The sequence below is a fragment of the Peromyscus leucopus genome, chromosome 11 (assembly GCF_004664715.2).
Source record: "Peromyscus leucopus breed LL Stock chromosome 11, UCI_PerLeu_2.1, whole genome shotgun sequence".
NCBI classification, from domain to species: Eukaryota; Metazoa; Chordata; class Mammalia; order Rodentia; family Cricetidae; genus Peromyscus; species Peromyscus leucopus.
In genome coordinates this window covers 36203869-36227254 of record NC_051072.1, presented here as the reverse complement: position 1 = coordinate 36227254, position 23386 = coordinate 36203869, and the positions used below count along the sequence as shown (strand labels likewise).

The window sequence follows — 23386 nt, the reverse complement described above, 5'->3', positions numbered from 1 at the left end:
AGCAGTTGAGCACTGCCATTACCAGATGTCCTGTCTTTCCTGTTCCAACCCCTCATTGTCCCTCTAGTGTGTTCTCTCAGCATCAGAAGGATGCCGTTGTGCCTAGGTAGTTTCTTGGTAGGAAGTTGTCTAGTGCGTTGTTAGATATTTAGCAGTCTCACTGATCTCTGCTATTTGTATGTCAGGACACACATCCTCCCCCAAATCATACCAATTAATTGGAGGATGTCAAGCTCTTTTTTATATTGCTCTGTTCTACAGCTCGTTATATGTTCTTCATGGTAGGACAGACTGTAGGACAGGGCTAGTAGCAGGGAGCCCCACTCAGCTGTTGTAGTTCTTTATCTATTTTCATTAAATATTGTTTGGGGGACCTGACTGAAGAAAGAGATGTAGCTGAAGTTCTTTATAATCTTTTCTGAACTGGAAGTTGTCTTAGATTCTATATGCTACTCCTATTGAAATATAGACTTTGATTTTAGATAATTTTAATTCTGCAGATGATGATTTTTTAGTGAAAATTGAGAAAGCGAAACAAAACATGTTTGAGCAAATGAGTTATTCTAGAGTATAACAGAATAGTAACATTTGGTTTAGATTATAATGCCTGTGAGAGATTTTTGGAATTCTAATATAATAGAAATTCTGATCCAGTAGATGAGGAAGACCGTGTAGACTCTACTCTTAACCTCCTCAAAGTCCTGTTTTCAATAGATTCTCTTAAACCATGAGTACCCAAGGATGACAGTATAATACATTTCAAGCATTTTAAAGTAAAATTTGATATATACCAACAAAAATAAAAACAGCACATTCTCATAAAAAGAAAACAGTTGTAACTTTGTAAGAAATGGTGATGGTCCAACTAGCAGCTGGAAGTATTGTTATGTGGAATTGAGTGGGACTTTTGAGGCCTTTCTTCCAGAAAACAAGGACTTGGTTGTCAGGCCTATATTAGGCCTAAACCTTGGTGCCATGTAGTTGTACTTAAATCATTTCAATGGAAAGTGTCTTAGTGATTGGATCTTCTAGTGCAGTTTGGAGTTCTTCCATTTGAAAAATGTGATATTTGCATGGGATTGTTTGAATCTTGTTTTCTAGTCCCTCCCCATCACCACCCTCATAGTCTGAAGGTAGATTTTTCTCTTGATAAAGGAACAAAAAAGGTGAACATCTTGTTTGTAAATAGGTATCTAGTAACTAGTGGTAAACTTGAAATGGTAGAATTCTTTAAAGCCTAATTCTAGGTAGCCTTAAGAAAATGTATCTTAATTATTTTTGAACCTGTATTCACCTTGTTTTTTTCAAATATCTTAAGTTATATTTTCTTTTTCAGAGCTGCTTCTTATTGGGGCTACTTTTTTTTTTTTTAATTGAGGCGTAATTCATAAAAGGGTATATTGTTTTGATGAGACCTTTTACAACTATGGCTGGATGTCTTTCTTTAGTCTTCCAAGAAGGGCCATTTTACTTTTTTAGAGTTACTTTTTAAAGTCATGAGGTCAACAACTTGGACTACTATGCATGTAAGTGCTAATGCAAATTTAAAGCCCAAGTTGACCTCCAGCAGCAGTTCATTCTATGTTGACAGTGAGAGAACACTTTGCCTGTTAGGATACTGTTACTCGTGGACTGAAATGCTGAAGAAACCCCTCCCCCTATTTTGTTTTTTTTGCAAAAATCAAGGTATATTCTAGGGTTTCCTGGTTGACCTCAAGAGATAAACTGAGATGATAGTCTTAGTTCAGAAATGATCTGAATGTAGATTTACAGTCTACGTGTACAGCTGGCTAAGTGAGATCGCTTTCACAGTTCAGCATGTATCCCATCGGCTCCCCATTAGTCACTGAACTCTTAAAACTGGTATTGTAACATTATCACAATGTTTTGCGCCAATTTTATAAACTTTACAGTACAATATGTGTTCCTTTTCTGAGGCAAACCAAAGGTATATTTCTCAAGGTTCTGCTGCTATCAGCAGCGTTGATAGAGGATTTTTTTATACATTTGTAATAGATAGAAATAAACCAGAAAAAAAGAAGAAAAAAAAAGTGGTGGAGGAAAAGGTGAACACTGCAAGAATACTCAAAAGGGCTGAGAGTTGCAAACGCCAAGAATGGCTTTGCATAGTAAATGGAATAGAACAGCTCTGAACTATAGCTTACTTTTCCTGGTTTGGTCTGACAGAATGATTGAATGCTTTTGTACAAAAATCAGAGCCTTAAAAACAAGGATTTGGTGAGATTGTAAAATGGTGTGCCACTTTGGCAAAACAGTTTGGTGGTTGGTCAAAATGCAAAACATTGTTACTCTGTTACTCAACAATTCTACCCTTAGGAATATATCCTCAAACTACTGAAAATGTGCACCTATGAAACATGTACATGAAGGTTTACAGCAGTGTGTTGCTAATAGTAAAAAAGTTAAAACAACTTAAATAGCTATCAAATACTGGAGAGAAATAAAATGTGGCTTATTCATACAATAGAATATTATTAAGACATAAAAATGAATGAGAAACTGACAGATTAAATGACTTTGGTGAACCTTCATAATTTCATTTGTAGATCTTTCCATTTCTAATTTATAAATACATTTGGGGTTATAAATTATAAATGTACTGCCTCCTGTCAACATCGTATACTTCTATTTGATGATTTCTGTGTCAAACATTATATGGAAATGTTTCCAAGTATTTTCTGTATTAACTGTGAATGAATAGAACAAAATAAATTGCCTGTGATGGGAAAAAAAAAAAAAAAGAAATGGTGATGGTCTGATTCTGGATCTCTTTGAAGGAAAAGGCAATAAGATATCCTAGTGGATTAGATGCTGGGAGTTAGAAAAAGCAGTCACTGATGATTCCAAGAATTTTGATTGGAGCAATCAGAAGGACAAAGATTCCACTAATTGAAGTTAGGAAAACAGTATGCATATGGTTTTTTAAGGAAGAAAATCAAGTTTGGCCGGGCAGTGGTGGCGCACACCTTTAATCCCAGCACTCGGGAGGCAGAAGCAGGAAGATCTCTGTGAGTTCAAGGCCAGCCTGGGCTACAGAGTGAGAACTAGGACAGGCTCCAAAGCTACACAGAAACCCTGTCTTGAAAAAAACAAAAACAAAAACAAACAAACAAAATCAAGTTTGAAACATGCTAAATTTGAGTTGTGATTATGTGCAGTTAAAGTGCTGAGTAGCCAGTTGGATGTACAAGTGTGGATTCAGGAGAGATGTTTGGCTACAAGTATTACTGTAGAAGCTGGCATGCTTAAATCGACTGAATTTTCTAAAGTTGAAGGGTTTTATCTTCATGCCACCTAGTGTGGTAGCCACTAATCACAGTTAAGAAAATTTATCTTCCATTTACTTCTTGTAATGGAGTTACAATTACCCCCATTTACTTCTTTGAGGACAAACTCTTGAGTCTTGTCTTTAGGGGGACTGGAGTCTCTGTTGCCCTAAGTCTTACGGCTTTGAAGACATGAGCTCAAATTCTGATAAAGCAGCCATTCCCTGCGCTATTTCAATGTTTCTTTTCTTTGCTGTCAACTTACCTGACTTCACTCCGTATTTTAAGATTTCCAAAATACTCTTTTCTTCCAATGTTGAGTCCAAATAACTGAATCTGTCCTATTCCTGGAAATTAATTCTAAGCCGAAAGATAAGAAATTTCCAGGACAGGCACCAAAACTACACAGAGAAACCCTGTCTCAAAGAGAGAGAGAGAGAGAGAGAGAGAGAGAGAGAGAGAGAGAGAGAGAGATTTCAAGTTAGTAATATTTCTGATAAATATGTCAATCATAGACCTCATTAAAGTCATGATGGCTTTATACCTATAATCCCAGGCTTGCTTAAGAGCTGGGGACCAACCTGAGCAACAGTGAGCTGTCTTTAAAAATGGTACCTTCAGCAAATTCCCATACTTTCCTATTTCTTTTGCATGCAAACATATTGTATAGTAAAATATTTTTAAGATTAAACTGAATTACCGTTTTCTGGTTTATATAGGACTAATTTCCTCAGTGCCTAGAATCTAAGAAAAATGGCAAATGTGGATAGTGATTCTAGGCATCTTATCTCTGAGGAAGAAAATGAAGTACATCCTGGACCTATGAATATCCAGTTTGATTCATCAGATCTAAGATCTAAAAGGTAAGACTTCGGTGCATTTATTTTATAATTAGAGCTTCTAACAATTAAGATTTAATAAATTACAGACAAAAAGGTGAACAGAATTGATAATGAAATGTCTATTTTCTTACAGACTTATACTCTGATGTATGTGTATATGATGATATAAATACTATTTCCTCATTTACATAGTTTTGTGTTTTGGACTAAACTCAATATGTCTGTTTTATCAAGTAAGATGCATCTATGTAATTGACTCAACTATGTGTTGATCACCTACTTCATGCAAAGTAATCAGATGCTAGAGATAGAAAAGGAATAGTCTTTACCTTCATTGACTTTAAATACACACAGATAATCTAAAATAATTTGAGATTAAATAATCGTTCAATTTATAACTGAAAACCTCAAAAGAACCTCCTGAAAACAATGTAACAGTAAGTGAGTTCAGTGAAGTGGTTATGGGGTGGAAAGATGAAGATGCTGCAGTAAGATGCTTGCTGTGCAAACATGAGGACCTGAGATTGTTTCCTAGCAACCACAGAAGCAAGATGTGAGCCCATGCACACCTTCAAACCCAAGGATAGGGGTGTTAGAAACAGGAGGATCACTAGGACTTTCTGGCTGCCAGCCTAATCAAAAAACATGAGTACCGGGCTGGAGAGATGGTTCAGAGGTTAAGAGCACCGACTGCTCTTCCAGAGGTCCTGAGTTCAATTCCCAGCACCTACATGGTGGCTCACAACCATCTGTAATGAGATCCGGCATCCTCTTCCATATACATAATAAATAAATAAATATTTAAAAAAAAAAGATTTAAAAAACATGAGTACCAGATTAATAAGAGACAATGCCCTCCTGTGGCCTCAGTGCATAGTTGTAGACACACATACCCAAAGTGGTTACTTACGAATTGGGCAAAAATATGACCAAAAATGATGGGACACATCTATCATCTAGCACTCAAAAGGCAGAGGCAGGAGCATTGTGAGATTAAGGCTAGCCTGGGCTACACAGTGATACCTTGTCTATTTAAAAACAAACAAAACCAAGGAGCTAGCAAGATGGGTTGGCAGGAAAGGCATTTGCCACTAATCCTGACTGCTTGAGTTAAATCCCCAGGATTCACACGACAGAGGGAGAGAACTTACCCAGTGTTAGTTGTCCTCCAGATATGCACTTGAGTGTACACAAACACTAAATAAATCGATAGAAAAGATAGATAGGATTTGGAGTATTTCATCAAATCTGAGATGCTATTGATTATTAATTGCATTTATAATATACATAGCTGGGCATAGTGGTGCATGCCTTTAATCCCAACACTTGTGAGGTAGGGGCAGGCAGATCTCTGAGTTCAAGGACAGCTTGGTCTACAGAGTGAGTTCCAGGACAACCAGAGCTAGAGCTATATAGTGAGAACTGTCTTGAATATATTAGATAGATAGATGGATAGATGTATGTATGTATGTATAGATGGATGGATGGATGGATGGATGGGTGGGTGGGTGGGTGGGTGGGTGGATGGATGGATGGGTGGGTGGATGGATGGATGGATGGGTGGGTGGGTGGGTGGGTGGACACATGCATGCATACATACATACATACATACATACACAGACAGATAGATAGAAAAATAAATAAAAATATACAAAGAGGGCCTGGGGAGAGAGCTCAGTGGTTAAGAGCACTGGCTGTTCTTCGAGAGGACCTAGATTTGATTCCCAGCACCCACATGGTGGCTCCCAACCATCTGTAATTCCAGTCCCGGAAGCTCTGATGCCCTCTCTGTGGCCCTTTAACACCACATGTGAACATAGTGCACAGACATTCTCTCAGACAAAGCACCCATACCCATACAAAGATCATTTCACAAAACTTAACACACACAAACACAATGGGTCTATGTGCATTATATATGTGAAAAACTGGACTTGGAATTTTTGCTGAAATTGAATGGCCATATTGGTTATTTTCTCATTTATCTCATATATAATTATAAAATTGATAATATAAATGAAGTGCATTGGTTAAGATATTATTGAAACCCCACACTTAGAAAACCTGATTCTCTGGACCACTTCTTGATTTAGAGTCATCAGACAGTTGTGTGTCCCATGCCCACCCCGTCACTCCACCTCCCCCCCCCCCATACAGAATTGTCCTTTTGCCGTAACGTGAGTCGCTGACTTTGATGACGCAGCCTTCTTTGATGTTCTTAGGAGACAAATGAGGATGCTGGCAGGTTTTCCCACTGGCGCTGTCATGGCCTTACCAGAAGGTGTCATGGGAGCTCTTCTCACGTAGCATTCCCATTTCTTCCTCAGATGGTCCTTCAGGGCTTTGACTGAAATGGCCAGGGGTGGCAGCTGCTTGTCAGCACACCACCAGAAATCACTACCACATGACCATCTGGCCAACAGAGATTAAGACGTGTTAAAGATTATGCGGTACCCTCATTTAGAAATGTTGAAATGTATATATTAAATATATGTGTGTGTAAAATATAACATAAAGAAAGTCATATTCTACTCCAGGTAAAAAGAATAAAGATTATACTTTTTAAATTTTAATCCGGGGAGAGGCTCCATGGGTAGAGTGTCACAAACATGAGCACCTTTATTTGGGCCCGCAGCACCCCTGTCAAATTCAGGAGCTGTGGTGTGCACCTGTAATCACTACACTGGGAGGCAGAGACAGATGGCGTCTAGACATCATTGGCTAGCTAGCTTAGCCAAATGGATGAGCTCCAGGTGCAGCGAGAGACCATCTCAAAAAAAAAAAAAAAAAGAAAGAAAGAAAGAAGTGGAAGTTGTTGAAGTAGACAACTGATGTTGACCTCTGGCCTTTTCATACTTGTGCTCACATATGCCTGCACACACACAGGTGCACACACACATGTGCACACACCCACACAAATGTGCACCCACAAATTTAGTGTGATCCTGCTCCCGAATACCAGCAGCCAACTCTGAAGTTGCTGTGTATCAGCAATCTTACTGCTATACACACACTGATTCACAGTGTCAAATGATGTATGTACAGGGTTGTGTAAGTTGCTAAGACTGAAAGCAACTAAAACATCTTTTCTTGCAGGACTGAAAAACTAAATTATGGCATATTCATACAATGGAATATTTTCATCTTATACAAAGGAGATGGCTTTATGATATATAAAAATGAAACACTCTTCAACTTATTTTGTTAAAAGAAAAAAAAGAAATGCAGAGCAGTGTGTATAGTATGCCACCATTTATGTAAAAATAAATCAATAAAGCCGGGCGGTGGTGGCACATTCCTTTAATGCCAGCACTCAGGAGGCAGAGTCAGGCGGATCTCTGTGAGTTCGAGGCCAACCTGGTCTACAGAGCCAGATCCAGGACAGGCACCAAAACTACACAGAGAAACACTGTCTCAAAAAAAAAAAAAAAAACCACAACAACAACAAAACTACTACATTATAGACAACATTGTATGTGTCAATGAAGTCTGAGGAAGAAATAGATGGCTGAGAAACTGAACAGCTGAGGTAAGGTAGTTTGGTAAATAGTGGTAGTAGAAACCCAACACCTAATCCATTACCGCTCTCACTCCCTATCAGCAGAATCCTAGTTAAAGAGTTTCAGCCATTTCCTGCCTAGGAGATAAGAAGGATTGCTGTGAGCTGATCATGACGGTATTGTTACCATTTTTCAGTCTTTCTTGCATCTAAAGATGGCAGTGTGAAGTTTATCATGCAAGAAATCTGTCATTGTTATTAGTAGTGGCTATTAGAAGAAATTGATATTGCAATTTCACTTGTATATTCTAATATTAGTTAATACAAGCACTAATAAATGCTGACTGAATGCCCAGAGTTTTCTTGAAACTTCTAAGTTCTGTGATAAATAATTGACCACTATGACAATAGAACATAGGTCATGAAAGTGCATTCCATTACGATAAGTTGGCAGGAGTTCAGTTCCTTGGAAATTTAATCTAACAGGGGAGATTAAATGGAAATACCTTTTCTATAATGAAATTTGTCAGAAGGAATCCGCTGTTTTCAATCCTGGCGTGACTGGTAAGCATGTATGAAGGAAGACAGCCACTTGTCAGAACTTAGCACTTCTCATTGCTTTTGCTTGTAGGATTATTTCTGTTTGAGAAAGCAGAAACTATTTGATGAGGAGGAGATGTGTACTGTGAGACATTGTTTCTGCTGAGCTATGGATCCTCCCTCTCTTACATGTAAAGAAAACCCAGACACCGTGTCTTCCCGGAGGAGATCCCACTTAGATCTTCCCAAGCTTCAGTCCTTTGAGTCACTTTGGTGCTATCCCTGTACCATAGATATGGTGTAATTGGATGTTCTTAACAACCTGCTCACCTTTTCAAATCAGGGTTCATTTAGCCTCATCTCATATTTGTGAAATGAGGACTTTACAGTGTTTATACTCTTCTAATTTATATTGCCATGTATCCCAGCTAGTTAGCATTCATGATTGTAGTGCCAAGAATCATCTTACGTGTGGGAAACGGTATGGCTGGAGGGAGATAGAAAACAACATTAGATGTTTGAGGATTACTTCTTCTACAATTAGCTTCTGTTATTTTTCTCTCTCCCACTAGGTGGCAATCAAATCTTATATTAGTTCAGATATAAGGCTTAGTTCAGACTTAAGGCTATAGACTGAAGGATTGCATGCTTATCATTTTGGTGAACCAGAGTCTAAATCAGGTAGAGGAAGGATTTTGACATTATAGGATACAAGTCAGAAGCATCTGGATCATTTAGGGCACTTTTATTAAAAAAAAAAAAAAAAAAAAAAAGCAAGGCCTCTTTTTCTTCCACATGCCTCCCTTCTATACCATGATTTTTTTCAGCCTGTTTGGGGGTTGAATGAACAGTACAAACGTAAATGGAAGGGCAGAAAAGTCTAGAAGTCTCCTGGGTTCTATTGGATACATTCTGTTGGGAATTACCAGAGACTTTGATGGAGCTGGTATTCAGGATTGCTTTATATTTTTCCCACTATGTCTGTGCCCTGGGAAGTTGACATTCCAGCCAGCCTACAAAGTTATGAAATGGTTGATTTAATTTTTTTTTCCAGTGCTGGAAATTGAACCCAAGGCCTTGTATTTGCTAGGCAAGCACTCTTCTATGAGTTGGTCTGGTTTTTAATTTTCCCCTTCTCTTTGAATCTCTGTTTTCTCTTCTCCTTTTCCCAGAGTTCAGGGCTTTCATGTCGTTCTTTGTAGGCTCAGGGTCGCCTAAGGCAGGCGCTCACTCGGGCTTTAACCCCTAGGAATGCTTTGTACACATACTTTTCAACCCTGTACCTTATTATTTACCAGTACTCCCCTGTTATGGTTCTTATAGGGCTCTGTTGTCTACTTGGTATTAGAATGGAAAATAATCTGGTCTATTGGGGATGTAATCTATTACCTTTACATGGCTATTTTCGGGGAATTTTAACACCCCAAATTCTCAAAATATCAAATGCTAACCTGAGGGTTCAAGCTTTTGCTAGTTGGTAGCATCCCTCGGTAGTGTTCTGCTAAGGCTCTAGGACAGAAGTGGGTGTTTCAAACACAGCATCCTCATGGCCTTCGAGCATGGCAGGTGCCTTGTGGTGCCTTGCTCTGTGGAGTATCTACCGGTCCTTGTGTTTGGGAATCAGCCTCTTTAGTTCATCTGCCACTAATGCTGTCCCTATAGATCAGCCTAAAGTGGTAGGTGGGGATCTGTGGCCCCAGGAGAGACGAAGACTAAAGCAGTTTCCTAAGGCAAAGTAAACAGTTTAGTAGATGTTGGCCCGTGGCAGTGATTGGAAGTGATTACCTGACGTCTGGTGATTTTATAGTTGGGAATTATATAGACAAGAAAAAATGAGCAACATTTGGAAAGTGGTAGACATTGTTCTTAGCATCCTAGCATGTTCACGGCACCCCTAGATTTGATCTTAAATTCCCAAAAGAAGCAGGGGGAGAAAAAGAGAGAGTGATTTTCCCAGAAGGGCTAGTTTGCTGAGCTGCTGTGAATTACATGATAAAGAGCTTGCCTTAAATAGATGGCTGGGACCTTGATTATCACTGGTAACACTGTGCTGGGGTGAACTAACAAATTGTATTACTACCTTCAGCAATCCCATCTCTGCTTCCTGGTTTTCCTCTACTCCTCTCCCTTCTGCCTCCTTTCTTTCCCTCCTTGGCCCAGTAACTTCTGTACTCTTCCACCCTCTCCTGTGATTTCTTTCCTAAAAGAGCTATCTTTTTGCCAAATGCTTAAAGAAAATCATCTTGGTCTTAGCGTCAGAGATATCTTAAATTTATATGGGACTCTGCTACTATGTTAGATTATGATTTATTTCTAGGCTCTTTGGAATCATTCTAGGCTCTCAAATTCTTTGTTTTAATGTCTTTTTCCCCCTTCTTTCTCTCCTAGATATCTTTTTACAATTATCCCCTTCAGTATATGTTTGCCTGAGTTGGATCTCTTTAGATCTGTCAGTTCGGGGTTTGTTTATTTTTTTTTTCCACTTTCCGGAAAGTCTGTTGTATTTTATTGTACTTTCTGCCTCTCTCATTGACATTACTAAGAGAAGCCCGAAGATCACGGGAGCTTTGGGGGATGGATTGATACTCTGCAGGGTCAAGTCAAAGATGTTTTGTTGAGCAGAAAAGATATGAAGAGCTGAGGTATAGCCCTTGTCTGTCTTCTCAGTTTTAACTCCAGTGTATAGTCAGAAGGGATTTGCTGCATGGTACACCAGTACCACAAAAACAGTGAAGCCAGTAGTGATAGCAAGAGATTGCTTTCAACAAATTGAAAACCAAATGCTAATGATGCACACCAAATAGGTCTGGGGGACTCGGGGAGCTAGCTTAGCCTGTAAAGTCCCCTCCTTTACAAGCATGAGAACCTGTTTGATTCCCAGACACCACATAACGTGATTAGTGCAGTGACACATGCTTGTAATCCCACCACTGGAGAAGAGGAGATCACCGGGGCATGCTGGCCAGCCAGCCAGCAAGGAGTCCTAAGCCAGTGACAGACCCGGTTTCAAAGAGCAAGGTTGGGCCTTCAAGATAGCTCAGCAGGTAAGGTGCTCACTGCCAAACTGGACAATGGATATGAGCCCCATCCCAGAACCTATGTGGTAGGACAGAACTGATTCCTGGAGTTGTTGCCAGTCACACACACACACACACACACACACACACACACACACACACACACACACACACATACACACGTGCCCTCAATCATTTTCAAGATCTTTGTTTTGTTTTGTTTTTCACTTGATTGTTGTTTATCTTGACACACTGTCAGTACGTCCATTAAGGTTCTCTTTCTTTGACCACATATCTGCCCTCTTATTCTTTAACCCTGGCTTTTGTTTCCTAACACCAATTTCCATTCACGACTACCAGTGCTTGTGCTGTTTACTTACTGACACTTCCCATGCAGAGCAGTTTGTGATCTTCCCTTAAATCCTGACTCACTCCTTGGAAATGGAAAAGAGCAGTGATCTTCTCTATGTATATCTTTGAGTCCAGCTGTGCCGGGGCATCTATATCTGAAAATTATATTTTATTGTTACATACTTTCATCTCATTTCCCTTTCCTATGTTAAGATATTACACAGCTATAAATGGGAACAGACTTTAGCCACTCACAAGAATATGGATGAATCTCCAATACATAAAAAATAACGTTGCCCCATAGAACCATAAAGGCTATATATATATAGCATGGAGGTCCCTAGGACGACTGTGGCATATAATAAATTTCAGTTTTACTCAATTATTGAAAAAAAATAGCCAAATGAATGGAAACACATGAACTATGAACCAAAGGCTGAGGGGCTCCCAGCTGGATCAGGCCCTCTGAATAGGTGAGACAGTTGACTGGCTTGATCAGTTTGGGAGGCATCTAGGCAGTGGGACCAAGTCCTGTGCTCATTGCAAGAATTGGCTGTTTGAAACCAGGAACTTATGCAGGGACACTTGGCTTAGTCTGGGAGGAAGGGACTGGACCTCCCTGGACTGAGTCTACCAAGTTGATCACAGTCCTCGGGGGAGGACTTGTCCTGGAGGAGGTGGGAATGGAGGGTGGGCTGGGGGTAAGGGGAGGGCGTGGGAGGGGGAGAATAGGGGAACCCATGGCTGATATGTAGAACTGAATGGTATTGTAAAATAAAAAATATATATCAAAAAAATAAAATAAAAAAGAAAAAAAAAAATAACGTTGCCAAGAGAAGCTAGACAGATGCCCAGCACGGTGGGACAAGCCAGCAATCCCAGCTCTTGGAAGCTAAGAGGCAAGAGGATTGTGAGTTCTAGACCAGCCTGGGCTACAGGAAATCCTGTCCTAAGACATCAAACAAAGAAAAAGTAGACAGACAATTATGTGTGTGATTATTGTTCTGTTTCATGTAGAGTGCAGAAGGAAGTAAAACCAAAATTCAGATGTTTGTGCTTGTTTCTCAGACACACACCAGAATGTCAGCAGTGCTTATTTCCTTTATTCACTTAGGTAGTTTTGCAGTGATTGACCCCAGAGCCAGTATGTGCTAGGCAAATGCTGTACTGCTGAACAATATTCCCGCACATCCACAGTTATTTCTTCAATAATGCTTATATTGTCTGCAATATAATACTTTTCTCATGAGAACAAAATAAAAAATACAGCATTCTTATAATTTAGATCCAAACAAAATATAAAATTATAAGCTGGCTCTCTTAAAAAAATTGTCTAAATCTCCTGTGCTTCTTTAGGATGGTGTATGTTTTCTTCTTTCCTTCCTCCTCTGCCTTCTCCTCTTGCTTATTTTTTATATATATATATAATTAGGAAAGGTTTGGGAGGAAGATCATAAAGTCTCTAGAATAAAACACAGAAACAAGCTCTCTTCTGAGCTGCCTTTTCTATGGTGCGTTTAGATGAAGTCACAAGTATATACAAGTTCATGTGATTCTTGTTGATTAAAATTTAAGACACAAGGTAACATGGCTTCTGTAAGGTGTTCCCTAGTGTTTGTCTGCCTCTCTCTCTCCCTCCCTCCCTCTCTCTCTCTCTCTCTCTCTCTTTCTGTTCTTTCCTGCCTTCCTTTTTTCTATCTTCCTCTCTCTTGTCATCTTTTGTACTTTCTTTCTTCCTCATTTCTCTGTCTTTCTCCATTCCTTCCTTTGCCAGCAAACATTGAGTTCCTACTGTGTGCCTCTAGCAAAAGCTTTGAGAGCATGATGATACAATGGCTAAAATATTTTTTAAAGTATGTGTGTGTTTTCAAAACTTATTGTTCACTAGGAAAGCACTAGTTAAACCCATTCTGAGCCACCACTGCCAAGACCCCTGTGGAATCCTAGTCCTCTGCACTGCTAAGGGCTGGGGTCTTGGGCTGGGAGCTGTGCTGGTGCTCCTCTGTGCCAGCTGGAAGTCCCTGAGCAAGGCCCAGGGACGTGTGAGTATAAACATCCTTAAAGGAAAGAAAGACCTGTTTAAATGCTCCCTGACATAAATCTGATAATGGCATGAGGAAGCTTCTGTTCCAGTTCTGAGTCCCCCAGGGGACCATCTGTGCTTAGGGCAAGGGCTAGGTAACTTTTTTTCTACAAAGGTCCAGAGAGTAGTTATTTCCGGCTCTGTGAGCATATGGCCTCACCTTTGCCATTGTAGGGTGGAAGGTAGCACAGACACTCCATAATTGCATGAGCCTTGCTGTGTTTAAATCAAATTTTATTTATGGAAACAGGCAGTGGACCTAATTTTTTTCTCCTGAACTATGGGCTGCTGGTCCCTGGCCTAGAAGGAGGAGCTCCAGAGACCCTGGTATAAGCAGCCCCGGTACTTCATACTGCTGTGACCCATGAAAATACCTCTTGCTTTGTTTCTGGAGAAGTTTAAAAAATAAAAATAAAAAGCCTACTCACCTGAATTTCATCCCACACCCTTAATTGTTTCTAGTAAAAACATTTTGAGACTGGAGATATAGCTCACTTGTACAGTACTTGTCTCAAACACAGAAAGTCCTAGTTCAGTCCCCAGCAACACACACACACACACACACACACACACACACACACACCATTCTAATTAACATTGTTCCTTTTATCAATCTCCAGCTTCTCCCTCAAGTTCAACCCATAGAAGCAAACCTAGATTTTTTTTTTTAAAGAGAGATAGATTTATTTTTATTTTATGAGTGTCTTGACTGTGTGTATGCTGTGCAGCCACATCTGTGCCTGGTGCCCATGGAAACCAGAGGAGGTGGTCAGATCCTCTGGAAGTAAAGTTATATACGGTTGTGAGCAGCCATGTGGGTCCTCCTGGAAGAAGCAGTGCTCTTAACTGATAAGCCACTCCTCCAGCCCCAAACCTAGACTCTTTTAACAAGGTACTCTAAAGCTTTTAACTGTTGGTCTAGAGTAATAGCTCAGCAGTTAAGAACAGTTTTTGCTCCTGTAGAAGACCCGAGTTCAGTTCCCAGTACTCACATGGTGGCTTACAACCATCCACAACTCCAGTTCTAGGAGATCCACCCCCTCCTCTGAACTCCTTAAGTACCAGGCACAAGTGTGACGCCCATGCCTACATACAGGCAAAACAAATAATTGCTTTTCAAAAAATATTTGACTATTATAAACGCTAGGGACAGAAACTGGGACAAAAATTGATAGGTGAAGTGCCAGGTTAAAAAAAAAATAGTTAAACATTTATAGTACAAATTGTCTTTCAGGGCCGGGCGTTGGTGGCACACGCCTTTAATCCCAGCACTCGGGAGGCAGAGCCAGGCGGATCTCTGTGAGTTCGAGGCCAGCCTGGTCTACCAAGTGAGTCCCAGGAAAGGCGCAAAGCTACACAGAGAAACCCTGTCTCGAAAAACCAAAAAAAAAAAAAAAAAAAAAAAAAAAAAAAAAACAAAACAAAACGAAAAAACAAATTGTCTTTAAGACCCTGAAGCCTGGTAGAACACATGCCAAGCATATATGAGATGCTGAGTTCTACCCCAGTACTGAAAAATTATCTCTGAAATAACACAAAAAAGTAATCAGTAGGAATTATTTCTAAACTTTATCTTAGAATATAATTTAACATGTTTGGATATAAAATTGTTCACAATTTTAATAATAATAATAAGTATTGTGTGTGTGATGTGTGTGCATGAATGCACATACCTTTCTTGAGAATCATGATGATTTGTGTGTCTGTGTGTGTGTGTATGTGTATGAGAGAGAGAGAGAGTATGTGTGTGTTCTGTGCATCTATAGGTGTTTGCATGTGTGCAGATAACCATTCAGGTGGAGGCCAGAGGTCTAGATCAAATGTCTTCCTCTGTCTCTCTCCACCTTAGTTTTTTGAGACAGGGTCTCTCACCGGACCTGACGCTCATCAGCTAGGTCAGACAGGGTCTCTCACCAGACCTGACGCTCATCACCTAGGTCAGACTGGCTGGCCAGTGAATTTTTAGGATCTGCCTGTACTCTTAATGCTGAAGTGACAGGCTTCTGTCACCACGCACAACGCTTCACATTGGTGCTGGGAACCAAATTCAGGTCCTCATGGTTGTGGCAGCAAGCCCCTTTACCCATTAAGCCATCTCCCCTGCCCTGGGAATCATGATGATTTCTAAAGCTTAATGTGTAGAAGAACTGTTCTTTTAAATTATCAGTCTGATTTGTGCTTCCTTCACACTGCGGATTTTGTGAAGAGAATATATATTTTTTCTAACAGTTCTGGAGGCTGGAAAGCCTGAGATCAACGCTTAAGCCTGAGGTCTAGTAAGGGTCTTCTTGATATGTCTTCACATGGCAGAAGAGTTAAAGAGCAAGTTAACTAAATGCTGCTCAGAGCCTCTGTTATAAAGGCCTTGGGACCATTAGTGAGACATGAGCCCATGGTTTAAGTTCTTCTTATCTGAAGGATAAAATTAAGGGAGACGGGCAGGAGAGGTGGCTCAGAGCTCTTGTTTGTATAGAAGAACCAGGTTCAATTTGCAGCACCTACTGGCAGCTCACTGATGCCCTCTTCTGGCCTCCAAGTACACTAGGCACACATATGATGCACAGGCATACATGAAGGCACAATACCCGTACACATAAAATAAATAACTCTTTGAAAAATGAATTAAGGGGGATGATTAAGGGATCATCTTCTTCAGTGATTTTTTTGTGGGGGAGAGAGGGGGGCTTGAGACAGGGTTTCTCTATGTAACAGCCCTCGCTGTCCTGCAACTCACTCTATAGACCAGGCTGGCCTCAAACTCACAGAGATCCACCTGCCTCTTCCTCCAAGTGTGGGATTAAAGGCATGTGCCACCATGACCTGGCTTCAGTCATCTTTTTAAAGAATGTTTGAAGGGTTTTTGTTTGTTTGTTTTTAGTTTCTGAATGATTATATTAAAATGGCAAAAACAAGTTAGGTACAGTGGCATTTATCTGGACTAGGAGTTCAAGACCACACTGGGCAGCATTTTTTAAGGCAATTTTAGTACTATATATAGATTAAAAGCAAGATATTTATATAAAACCAATATATATACATTCTTAAACTTCTCTTAATATCTTCCAAGTTTCTAAGGAAGGAAATTTTGGGGGCAATGCTAAAATGTAGTTAAATCTTGGTTAAAATGGCAGCCACTGGCCTATCGTGTTTCTTGTTCCCCACTCCCCCCCCCCAATTGTGGAATAGTTAGGCTACAAACTGGAAACTTCATATTTTGAGAAATTTTTTGGTTGATTTGTGTAAAAGGGAGAATAACAATTAGCATGATTCTGCTGGCTGGAGCCTACTTTACTTATAATTGAAACAAGCCCTCTGTTTCAAATACTACATTGATACCCCTCCTCATTATTACACTTAAGCACATTGAGACTTTTGGGTTTCCTTTGGTATTCACTTACACTGAAGAAGGAGACGCTTCTTGCAGTTTCCCACGTTTCTCATCTCCTTTTGGGGAATGTCACTCACCCTGTCCTATGTGGATTCACTTTCTCGAAATAGAAGCTGAAGGGGAGTGGAGGAATCAGTGTTGGCATCAGCTTAGATAAAAATGAAGACACACTTTGTTGACGTTTACCTTCAGGTACACCTGTCATCTGAACTTGGTTGTGACATGTCTGGTGTTTATGTGATTCTCTTTCCCTTCATCCATGATAATGCTGAAAAGGAAAATAAAAACTGAATCCTCGAATTTCTATTTTAGATCATTTTGTAATGTGAGAGAGAATATATATTTCTGTCTTTTAGCCCAGTAGAATTAAAACAATAATCTATGCCATTTTAGAGCCAAAATTTGAAACATGAATTGCATCAAAATAATTTTGGAATTCATTCTTAGTAGAGTCTGTATTTAATTAGGATAATATGGGCCTGAGAATTAATTTTCAGCCCAAGTTCTTTGCCATATGTTTTTGATGAAGATGTTTACTTGCAACTAAGTTAACAGTTTAGAATCTAAAATAGGGAATTTATAATCTTCAACCAAGTGTTTATAGCATTTACATTTTCTAAACCTGCTCCATCATACCATTCTTATCAGTTAAAAAGTAACAAGAAGGGGAAATAACATGGTAGTTAAGAGCACTAGCTGCTCTTTGAGAGGACACAGTTTCAATTCCCAGCACCTGCACGGTCTCCCACAACTGTCTGAAATTCCTGTCCCAGGGGAACCAACACCCTTTTCTGGTCTCTGTGGTCACCAGGCCCTCATTTGGTACCCAGATATGCTTACAGACAAACCACTCATTCACATAAAATCAATAAATACATAATTTAAGAAAAATAACACTAACAATTTTAAAAATTGGACTACATATAAATGTGCATATGCACACACATTTATTCATTTGCAAATTATATATGTTTACTTACTTGCATTTTATTTCATGTGCCCTATAAATTAACGTCCACCACAGAAACTTGGTTTTGTTTTTTTAAGACAGGGTTTCTCTTTGTAACAGCTCTGGCTGTTCTGGAACTCACTTTGTAGACCAGGTTGGCCTTGAACTCACAGAGATCCACCTGCCTATGCCTCCCGAGTGCTGGAATCAAAGGCATGCACCACTACTGGCACCACCAGGCTAAGAAACTTTTAATTATAAGAAATAAGCAATGTTAATAAAAATTAAGTTGTATATACTAACAGTACAGTAAAAGTTCAATTTAAAATAACAAGCCTTTAATATGCTTTTTAAAAATTACAGTGCAACAGTCATTCAGGCTGAATTCTAAATCACTTCAAGGTCCTATAGTAATTATGTGGTATTACTGAAACTTGCTGGTAATATATTTTTTTTTTTACATTTAGTACTTGCAATACCGTTTGTATATTCTGGTATTCCATACAATTTTTGGTTCTGTTGTTTAGTTTTTTGAGACAGGTCTCTGTATGTAGCACAAGCTGGCCTAGAACTCATTATGTAACCCAGGCTAGCCTCAAACTCAGAACAATCTTTCTACCATGTCCTCCTGAGTACTAGGATTGCAGACATGAGCTGCCATGCCTGGGATTCCCGACAACTGTTAAGGCTCTAAATACTAGTATTGCTGGTGTAATACTTTGGGTTCAATCAGCATGTAGTCCCTCAGCCTCCCGTTCTTTTGTACTCTGCTGTGTTCCCCTTCATTCCTAACATTCATTTTAATCTCGAAATTCAAGCACCTACCTGTGCTCCAAACATAGACACACACACACACACACACACACACACACACACACACACACACAGATATGGAGAGAGCCCTCAGAAGATGGGCATATCTTCTTTCTGTGCAGGAAGAGTTGACGGACTAAAGCACCCTCTTCCAAAGTGGGTGTGACAGCTGCACTGGAGGATGTCTACACACCGCAGGGAGAGTCTTTCTGGACCCGTCACATCACAGGTTTCAGTAGGAAGGTTCAGCGGGCAGAAGGAAACGGAGAGAGCACTGTGTGTGTTCATGGTTCATAGGTTAGGTTTATAACCGTGCGGTGTTCTTACAGGCTGCTGCTTAGTCCGCAACATTTGATTCTTTGATTTCATTTCCTCCATCATTGCTCCCCGAGTTTTTATTGTAAAAAAATTAAGCCTAGAGAAAAGTTGAAAGAATTGTCTCATGTTTTCATTAGCTTATCTTCTGATTATTGAAGATGCCACCAATGGAGAAGCCTAGGTTTATAGAAACTCAACTCTGTGTACTTTCTCCAAATTCTGTGTAGCTGTCTAAAGCTATTTTAAAATAATTTTCTCCTTGGATCTGGGGAGATGGCTCATTCTGCAAATGTGTTCACACCCAAGCCTGGAACCCTGAGGTTGGCTTCAAAGCATCACGTAAAAGCTGGGGTAGTGAAAGGTGTCTGTGACCCCAGCACTGGGCTCATCAGCCAGTCAGCCTAGCCAACTGATAAGCTCCCGGTTCATCATCTTAAAAAACAGCATAGAGACAGACTGCAGAAGACCCCCTGTGTCAACCTCTAGCCTCCATGCATGCACACACTTTTACTCATCTACACACACAGCATGCACACACAGAATTTTCTCAAAGCACTACTTTATTCTGTATTCCCTTACTACATTTTTTTCTCCAGAACTGAGGACTGAAATCAGGGCCTTGTGCTTGCTAGGTCAGCATTCTACCCCTGAGATCAATTCTCAACCCCACTTACCACATTTTATAGAGCTCCGATGTCATGTCAAATACAGTGATTGGCTCTAAGGATATGCTAATGACCAAAATGACAAAAAAAAATCCTGCCCCCCATAGAGCTTGCATTTCACCAGAGGGGTCCAAAAATAAAGATTTGTCTATCATATTAGGTAGTATAGCTGTGAAGGAGAACATGTAGAGCAGAAGCAGATCGCAAGAGTGTTGAAGAGGCATTGAAATTTTATATATGATGACCATAATAATCAGATGCCTTGTTGAGAGAGAGACAGCTTGGGAATGAACTGGTGAAGAACAAACTGTGCAGGTATCTAGATAAAAGGCCTTCACAGACTTCGTTTTTACCTGAAGAGGATGTGGGCTTGTAGTGTTTCTGGAATGGTGAGGAGGAGGCTAATGTGGTCAAGTCCAACCGATGGGAGAAGGAAGCCCAGCGGGGAAGTCTGATACATGAGCCAGGCATTCAGTCTGGACCTCACACTTTCAGTGTGCACAGCATGAATGCAGTTAGGTGATGAAGCCAGCGACGTGAGACTAGAGAGATGCCTGTGATCTCCAGGGAACCCTTACATTTAATGCTTGGAGAGTTGAGATTTAATCAGTCAGAGAAACAGAAATGAAAGCTTCCTTCCTTTAGGATGAAGTCCTGTGTTAGCGTGTGAAATCCTCCATATACTGACCCACATGGGTTTTTAAAATATACCTTTATACTTTTTCCTTTTGATTCTCTTTCTCCTCTCTCTCTCCCTCTCCCTGTGTGTGTGTGTGTGTGTGTGTGTGTGTGTAAGTGTGTGTGTGTGTATGTGTGTGGTGATGTGTATGTGTGTGTGTGTGTGTGTGTGTGTGTGTGTGTGTGGTGTGTGTAAGTGTGTGGTGTGGGTGCATGTGGTGATGTGTATGTGTGTATGCATGTAGCGTGTGTGTGCAGGGAATGAACCCAAGGCCTTACACATGCTGGGCATGTGGGTTTCATCTCTAGCCTTCCATTCTTTGAAACACTCTTTTCTCCTATTGCCCACATCTGACTTACTCCTTTATTTCCAACTTTAAGATTCAGCTTACCTCTAACTTCCTCAAAAGTGTACCAGATGATTTGGTTCCCTCTTCTGTGTCCTTTACCCATTCCCCACATAGACCAAGCGCCACACAGTCCTCATTGCCTTGCTTCTGTTGTTACTTTTGAAAACCTGGTTTCTTCTCCTGGGTCTAAATAGCTTATGATCACCTCCTTGGGGGGGGTGTCTATGTTTTATTCATCATTTTAATATCTCACACAAATGCTTAATACTCGTTGGAACTTAAATAATATTTATTCAATAAATTTGAAAACTCATACCAATAAACTAGCCAATATAGAGAAGAAATATATATAGGCCCAGCCTTTGTGTCTAAAGATGAATTGTAGAGCAGCGTTTTTGTGAGAGATGATGTTGTATGAGCTTCGGAGGAAGTGAGAAACAGGCCAGGAGGCCAGAGCTCCCCATCATTCCCTAGGAGCAGAAGGACTTTCTAGATGCAGTGGCCTGAGCAATTTCTTTTTCTGGACTTTTTATTGAAAAGCTGCCTGCTGAATATTTTACCAAGCAGGTAGAAGCAATAACAGTGGGTTCATTATTTGAAAAGTTATTTGAATAACATTTTTGGAATATTTGATTGCCTTGTCATTTTTTTTAAACAAATGACCCCCCACACACACACCTGTCTGTCAGGTGTTGGAATTCCTCAACTTCATAGGGATGTGAAAAAGTGGGCGGTTTCCAATCAAGAGTTCCAGACTGGGTACCAGCCTTCCCGTGAGTCATAGAGTTGTTACTTAACCTCACCGAACCATGGCAGGCAGCAGAAGGGTGGAGACAGATTGAAAAGCCAAAAGATTTTAAGGAATTTAAGGAGTAGAATCTAAAAAAGGTGTTAATAGGAGTGAGTGAGATTTCTTTGTTTATACGTATATTAAATGAACACATGTGAATTGAGTCATATTTTTAAATATTTTACAAATTTTTCTCAGTGTTAAAACACTTTTTCTTTGGCATAACTCTAAGTGTTTACAAGGGGAAGCAAACATGCCCGCTTTGTTTTTAGTGGGTACAGATGAACTACATGTCAAATGGCAAGCCACACTGCCGGGCGCAGTCCAGTGAAAGTGTTCAGAGAAAAAAGCCCTACCCCTTTATCCTGAGAATTGTCCTCTGTGGAGAGTTCTTCATTTTTAAAGTGTCTTAAGATCCAACTAAAGTTCACGTTGGAAATATATTTTCACTTTCTCGAATGAAGCTTTAGACATGTGTTTCTAATAATTCACTGAAAATATGCTGAATTGTATATTTTTAAAGAGAATCTGTTTTGAAAAAATTCCAAAATATTTGTTTGAACAGGCACTCAACATCTCGATGAAAACGGTTGGAAAAGGAAAACTTTCAAAGTCATTCTGTTCTCAGAGTACCCGAGCCAACTAAACTGGTACAGTTAACTCTTCAGTCAGAGGCAGGAGCCAAGGAATCTAGCACTTCCCGGACTGCTTTTCAGCAGACCTTCAAACCAGCCCAGTGGTTGAGATTACTGCCATTGAATTTCAGAGTGAAAAGCTACAAGGACATATATATACCTCTTTCTACCAACAGTAGACCTTTTCAGTAGACTAAGTATCTGCCTTAAGTTAGCATTCTTGAATTTTCTTGGCATTGATCCTACAGGAATGTCCTGGAGAGTGTGAGCTTCCTAATGTAGCATCTCCCAGACACCTCTGTGTGTGTGTGGTGTGTGTGTGTGTGTGTGTGTGTGTGTGTGTGTGTGTGTGTGTGTGTGTCTGTCTGTCTGTCTGTCTGTCTGTATGAGCACACACGCAAGCAAGTGCCAGAAGTCAATGCTGAGTATCTTCCTCCATTGCACCTCACCTTATCTTTTGAACCGGGTTTCTCATTGAGCCTGGAGCTCCTCGGTTTGCCTAGATTGGCTAGCCAATGAGCTCCAGTGATTCACCTGTTTTCTACCTCCTCCCCAGAATTGGGGCTAAAACCATGTGCCCCTGTGCTTGTCTATGTATGCTGCAGATCTAAATTCAATTCCTCACGCCTGTGCAGCAAGCACTTTACTAACTGAACCATGGCCCTAGCCCCAGAGAGCAGTATTCTTACATTGCCTTTAGTATCACTGAGTGTCACAGTGGAAATAGAAATAGTGTATCACATCCTAACACTTCAGAGAGAGTGGGGGTTATATTAGGCAAATGTAGAAGTAGTGATTGTTTAGCCTCTTACCCATTTATTTTACTATATCCCCTTAAAATTTATTGATGGCACTTAATGCATTTGCCAGTATGTTTGATATCTAAAATGTCATGTTGATCTCTCTGCCCATGTATTTGCTTTTATAAGTGCTCTAGTATTGTCCATCAAATGGACTAGTTAGTTGATCCCTCTACTTGGGTGTGGTCACGGAGAACGAATAACAAGTGGCTCAAAGGCTCTATAGATATAGGTCAGTTAGAAAGAGAGGACTAAACTCAACACCTACCATATCACAGTTGGCTAGAAAAGTAGCAGAAATAAAAGTGTCATTCACTTGGCTTTTCAGTTGCCCCCCACAAGATTAGATCAGCAGAATCCTCCAAAGTCAGTCACCAACCT

General features: G+C 40.1%; 1 protein-coding gene across 1 annotated transcript in view; it reads left to right on the top strand.

Annotated features, from left to right (window-relative positions):
• Slc38a9 (solute carrier family 38 member 9) overlaps positions 1-23386 on the top strand; it is an 85928-nt gene that overhangs the window by 9547 nt on the left and 52995 nt on the right. The window contains 1 exon segment of the mRNA XM_037209438.1: positions 4007-4150. Coding sequence (XP_037065333.1) covers positions 4041-4150 — 110 coding nt within the window. The 5' untranslated portion in view covers positions 4007-4040.